This window comes from Triticum dicoccoides, chromosome 5B (genome assembly GCF_002162155.2).
Source record: "Triticum dicoccoides isolate Atlit2015 ecotype Zavitan chromosome 5B, WEW_v2.0, whole genome shotgun sequence".
NCBI classification, from domain to species: domain Eukaryota; kingdom Viridiplantae; phylum Streptophyta; class Magnoliopsida; order Poales; family Poaceae; genus Triticum; species Triticum dicoccoides.
In genome coordinates this window covers 283,838,516-283,844,091 of record NC_041389.1, presented here as the reverse complement: position 1 = coordinate 283,844,091, position 5,576 = coordinate 283,838,516, and the positions used below count along the sequence as shown (strand labels likewise).

The window sequence follows — 5,576 nt, the reverse complement described above, 5'->3', positions numbered from 1 at the left end:
CGGGCCATGATGTCGTTTGGACGTCCGTCCGCTGTTCGCTGATGATCATCCTACGAAAGAATTCCGACCACCCCACCGACGCCAGCTCCCTGCTTAATGCATTGGTGGAGTTCATGGCGCCGGGAGGGGCTGCCAAAAGGAGGGAACGGCGGGCCACATAGGAGCTCACTGGTGACGCATTTTTGCCACTTAGGTCGGAACACATGTGGTCCTAGTTTGTCAAATTGGCTATTACTCCCTCCGTTTCTAAATATTTGTTTTTCTAGAGATTTTAACAAGTGACTACATACGGAGCAAAATGAGTGAATTTACATTCTAAAATATGTTTATATACATCCGTATGTATAGTCCATTTGAAATCTTTAAAAAAAAATATTTACGAACGGAGGGAGTACCGAGAGATTTGGGCTTAGGGTTGACAATTAGTCCAGAAGTTATGGTTCTGCGTTGGAAAACCAAAAGTTGTGGAAAGTGTTCTAAGTTGCTCTGAAGAAATGGTCAAATGTAGTTAACTCCAGAATCCAGAAGAAAAGAAAGGGAAGAAGGCACAGCGGCGAGTCGTCTTGCTTCTCATCTCTGATCGTTCCCCTCACCTCTCTGGCTCTCTCGGACAAGACTTCCTCCAGTACGCACCAGCCGGCAAAGGCGCGCCCTCCGGCGGCCGGCGACCAGCGACCGGCGACTTACTTCAAAGGAGCACGGACAGCAGGTAAGCCCCCATCTCGCCCCTCCTTTCCCTCTCCTCTTCTCCTCCTATACCCCAGAACAGTAATGGTCATCTCTCTCAATTCCGGCCGAGCCCCCTCCATGTCCGTCCACCGCCCATGGCGAGCCCCCTTCCAATTAATCTGCACTGCACGAAATTCTCACTGTAGGGATTGATTCCCCCTTATCAATTTCTCTCTGTGCCCCTGCGCAGCTCGTCACCACCAGATCCTCCTCCGTCGCGCACTCCCTCTCGACCGCATCACCTCTCGGAAGCAGGTTGCGGGCACGACCACCGAATGAGTCCACATCCTCCACCCAATAGATTGAACCTGTGTGTTTTTGCTTGTGAATTTAGACCACTTGCTGTGTATTTCCCATAAATTGAACTTATTTGCCATTGATTGAACTTCTGTGCATGTGCATACTAAGTTCCGTATCAGAGGTTCCAAAAAATTGCACTCGCTAACAAATCACTGCTGTGGGATCATCCTTGTTTATCTAAGGCCATATCGACATGACCAACTTATTAAAGATGTTCCCTGTTATACGAGCAATGCTGTTTTTGTCGATGGGTTTGCTTGGTAGTATATACTCCCTCCGTTCCAAAATAGATGACTCAACTTTGTACTAACTTCGAAGTTGGTACAAAGTTGGGTCATCTATTTTGGAACAGAGGGAGTAATACATTAGTATTGATGAAATGGGCAATACCAATTAGTGAAATTGCATTGCTGCAATGTTTTTTTTTTCACTGGTGACCGCGGGGGAAAGCCCCCACATGCAATGGTTCTATTGGGCACTGGACATGGTCCCATGAATAATAAGATGTATTAGTGTTCTTTTTCTAGTAGTTTCCTGCTTTCTCAGTCTTGCAATCAGAAGTCTTGACTTACAGCAGAAAAAGTAAACTTCCTGTTAAGGTCATTGCAAGTTATAGCTACTGCGAGAATAGTTCTATTTCCTGGCAAAAGTAAAATTTGTATGTTTCTGTGATACACTTAGTAGGAAAAACTTATATATAACTAGTTGTACCACTCCCAGTACTTGCTTTAAGTCACGAGGTTTTTGTTTGTGTTTCAGCATATAAGTTTGCATGTAGCTATGATGTTAATTTCTCTCCTTTCTTTCCCTTAATTCCATTCGTCTGTCATCCCTTTCCTGAACATTTATGCATCACCACCTAAGCAAACAGTCATCTTTCCAAAACACTTGACTAGGAACATATGCAGTTATAGCATTCATCTTTTCAGAACACTGAACAAAGGTTCATATAGCATTTTCTTTAGCAATTCCATGGTTTCCTGAAGAGCAGAACTTTCTTATACACCATGCAAAGTATTCCATCTAAAATGACCGCACATTTTTTTGAAACTGGAGGTCTAACTGAGCATAACTTGGCACAGAAATGCAAGTTTTAATCATGGTTTTCTTACTATTTGCATCTATATACCAGGCATCATATGATGCCGATTGCTTTCATACAGCAATAGTTATTTAAATGGAAACCATGATACTTCGTCCACTCTTGAAAGAACTACATTCTAGAATCGATGAAGTCAAGTCTATCCAGCTTTAACCAAAGATACATCATGAGTTTTCGGGTTACATTTATGAAAAGGAATGTGTATATTCGAGATATAAGTTCTTCAAATCATAACTTCATTTTCTGCAACTTATGTAGAAGCATAAAATTTACTGATTGAAGCTGTGTCTTCTAGATATCTTTTGGGTTTCATCCATAAGAGTGGCTGAGTTTTTAGTTGGCTTGCCAAGCCTATCACAACCCTCCTCCTTTACCCGGGCTTGGGACCGGCTATGTTGAATCGAAAGGGTTTAGGCTTAGTAGAACTAAAACCGAGTACATGATGTGCGGTTTCAGTACTACTAGGTGTGAGGAGGAGGAGGTTAGCCTTGATGGGAAGGTGGTGTCTCAGAAGGACACCTTTCGATATTTGGGGTCAATGCCGCAGGAGGATGGGGGTATTGATGAAGATGTGAACCATCGAATCAAAGCCGGATGGATGAAGTGGCGCCAAGCTTTTGGCATTCTCCGTGACAAGAGAGTGCCACAAAAGCTAAAAGGCAAGTTCTACAGGACGGCGGTTCGACCCGCAATGTTGTATGGCGCTGAGTGTTGGTCGACTAAAAGGCGACATGTTCAACAATTAGGTGTGGCGGAGATGCGTATGTTGAGATGGATGTGTGGCCACACGAGGAAAGATCGAGTCCGGAATGATGATATACGAGATAGAGTTGGGGTAGCACCAATTGAAGAGAAGCTTGTTCAACATCGTCTGAGATGGTTTGGGCATATTCAACGCAGGCCTCCAGAAGCTCCAGTGCATAGCGGACGGCTAAAGCGTGCGGAGAATGTCAAGAGAGGTCGGGGTAGACCGAATTTGACATGGGAGGAGTCCGTTAAGAGAGACCTGAAGGATTGGAGTATCACCAAAGAACTAGCTATGGACAGGGGTGCGTGGAAGCTTGCTATCCATGTGCCAGAGCCATGACTTGGTCGCGAGATCTTATGGGTTTCACCTCTAGCCTACCCCAACTTGTTTGGCACTAAAGGCTTTGTTGTTGTTGCTGTTGTTTGTAAGCTGTGTCTTCTAGACTTTGAAATGTAAGAAGCACTATTCTTCTATTCTCTACAGGTTGTGTACACAGTACAAGTGATTTTGAAGTAAAGCCATAAGCAACAGAAAATTGAATTGAATGTTCAAAGTTGTTGTGAGAATCCCAAATTCTGTAGCTGGAAGAACTTTTGTTTATATGTATTATGTCAATGTTTGTATATGTTCTTCTACATGTTCATTCAGTTGGTTCCAAATTACACGCAGGAAGGAACTCCTGATGAGCTTCATTGAAAATCTTGATGAACGCTTTCTTGATCATATAATGAAGAAAAATCTTGATAAACGTGTTCTTGGTCATTTAACAAATTTGAACTCTTCTCCGAGGGTGATTGCACATGAAACGTCTAATGTCCACTATCAAGTATTACCATCAGTGGCGAAGCTACATGTAACCTGTGGGGTCAACTGACCCCAGAGTTTTTTTTGGAAACTTCCTTTGATTAGTAAGAAATCTTATAATAGGCCTTGGATTCATAGACTAATGACCACAGCTTGCTAATGATTCCACAGTATTATCATCCTGATGCCGCCGCTGATTACCATAGCATATTTTAGATAGCCTCCTATCTGGATAACTTCATTTTTGTGAAACATGTCATTGTCTTGACTGTTTAAGTGCTTTATGCAGCCTATATATTGGCAAAACAGCTAGTCCTCAGTTTCTCTCCGAGAATGGAATTTCTCTGTTTCCTTCATTTGTTGGTGGTGATTTCACATTTCGTGATTTTCTCAACTCTTCTGTCTTGTATAGCTGTATTACTTTGGCCGTTTTTTGTACTTGTAGTCACAGTATGTGTTTCCAATGCTGATACTGCAGTATGGCGACCAGACGGAACATTCCTTATTCTGTTCTTCCTACGGAGGACAGGGATGAAGACAATGTTGACCGCCGGTTCACATACACTCCAAAATCCTTGAGGAGGATCCCGTGGAAGTCGATTGCCTTAGCATTGTTCCTCCTCTTCCTGGGAAGCTCTCTTCTCTTCCTTTCATATTTTATATCCACGGGTCACATGGAGGGTGATAGCTCTCAGGTGTATGGTCTATTGTTCCTGGGTATCCTTGCCTTTCTTCCTGGTATGTCAATGTTCTTCGCTTCAGTTTCCGTATTAAGATTGATATGCAACTGCTTCATCTTCCAGTATGAATATTGTCTTCCTCAAATTATTATATGAATATTCCTGTAAAAACAGTGGGCACTTGCATATACTTCCTGTATATACAATGGCCATTTGCATCACTGGGGTAATTAAGCATGGTGTAGTTTTTGATCTGCTCATTACGCATGTCCATTTGCATATACTAGTTAGTTTTTGATCTTCCTGTAAAAACAATGTCCACTTGTATCACTGGAGTATGTGAGACAAGGCGCACTGTTGAAATGTAACAGTAGTTGCTATAGGCTCTTCCATTTCGGACGAAACAAGCCCGTTTTGGCATCTCAATTTTTATGCTGAAAACAGAACTTTTCCTACTCTTCTGCATCTCAATTATTACGCGGAAAACAAATATTATCTTGCTCTTTAGCATCTCAGCTATAGAACCGATCCACTTTTCAAACGAGTATATGGTTTTTACGTGTACATATTTACATGGCTTGTGCAGGATTTTATGAGACCCGAGTTGCATACTATTCATGGAGAGGAGCACCAGGGTTCACCTTTGCGGCCATTCCAGACTATTAGGCTTTGATTCTAACTCATCTACTGGGCAGTAAGGATATTGAACAGCAAGAGCCAAAATACGAAACTTTATCGAGAATGAGATGAGCACTTATTGTTATGTTTGTACTACAAATAGCTAACATGTAGGTGAAGTCGCCTTGTGTTGATTCTGTCACATGACTGCGTTGTTTCATCAGGCAAGCTACGCATGTGCTGCAGAGCTAAAGCTGCTCTTTTGCTTTGCTTGATTGCTATGTAGATTGAACTTCTGGAGTTAGCTAAGATATTAGTTTTGGCTTAAGTATGTTAATCTACAAATATATTTTTAGGGCTTTGTTCTGTTTCGCGTGTTGAAGATACTACATATTACCCCGTACTAGCTTGGCCCTGGTTTATTGGTCCCCTTAGTATTTTGTGCCAATTTTGACCGTAGATTTGACCAACAAAATATAAGTTGTATGTCACAAAACTTATATTGTTGATTTCATATTCAAAAGAGGTTTTCAATGATACTATTTTTATGGTATATAACTTACTTTTTGATAGTTAAATTGAAGGTCAAAGTTTG

At 41.9% G+C, this 5,576-nt stretch overlaps 1 protein-coding gene across 2 annotated transcripts; it reads left to right on the top strand.

Moving 5' to 3' along the window:
* Positions 1-535: 535 nt before the first annotated feature.
* LOC119308437 (transmembrane protein 230-like) lies at positions 536-5,347 on the top strand. Of its 2 annotated transcripts, XM_037584568.1 has the most exons (4): positions 536-709; positions 920-984; positions 4,162-4,421; positions 4,950-5,347. In XM_037584568.1, the coding sequence occupies exons 3-4, from the start codon at positions 4,163-4,165 to the stop codon at positions 5,027-5,029; spliced, it is 339 nt and encodes a 112-aa protein (XP_037440465.1). In that variant the 5' UTR covers positions 536-709; positions 920-984; position 4,162; the 3' UTR covers positions 5,030-5,347. The 2 variants fall into 2 exon arrangements, with proteins under 2 accessions (XP_037440465.1, XP_037440464.1); XM_037584567.1 differs by lacking the exon at positions 920-984 and having other exon boundaries at positions 539-709.
* The last annotated feature ends 229 nt before the right edge of the window (positions 5,348-5,576 follow it).

Coding starts and splice junctions, on each gene's coding strand:
- LOC119308437 (XM_037584568.1), top strand. CDS start 4,163: ATGGCGACCAGACGGAACATTCCTTATTCTGTTCTTCCTACGGAGGAC. Junction 4,422..4,949: donor TATCCTTGCCTTTCTTCCTG/GTATGTCAATGT, acceptor TGGCTTGTGCAG/GATTTTATGAGACCCGAGTT.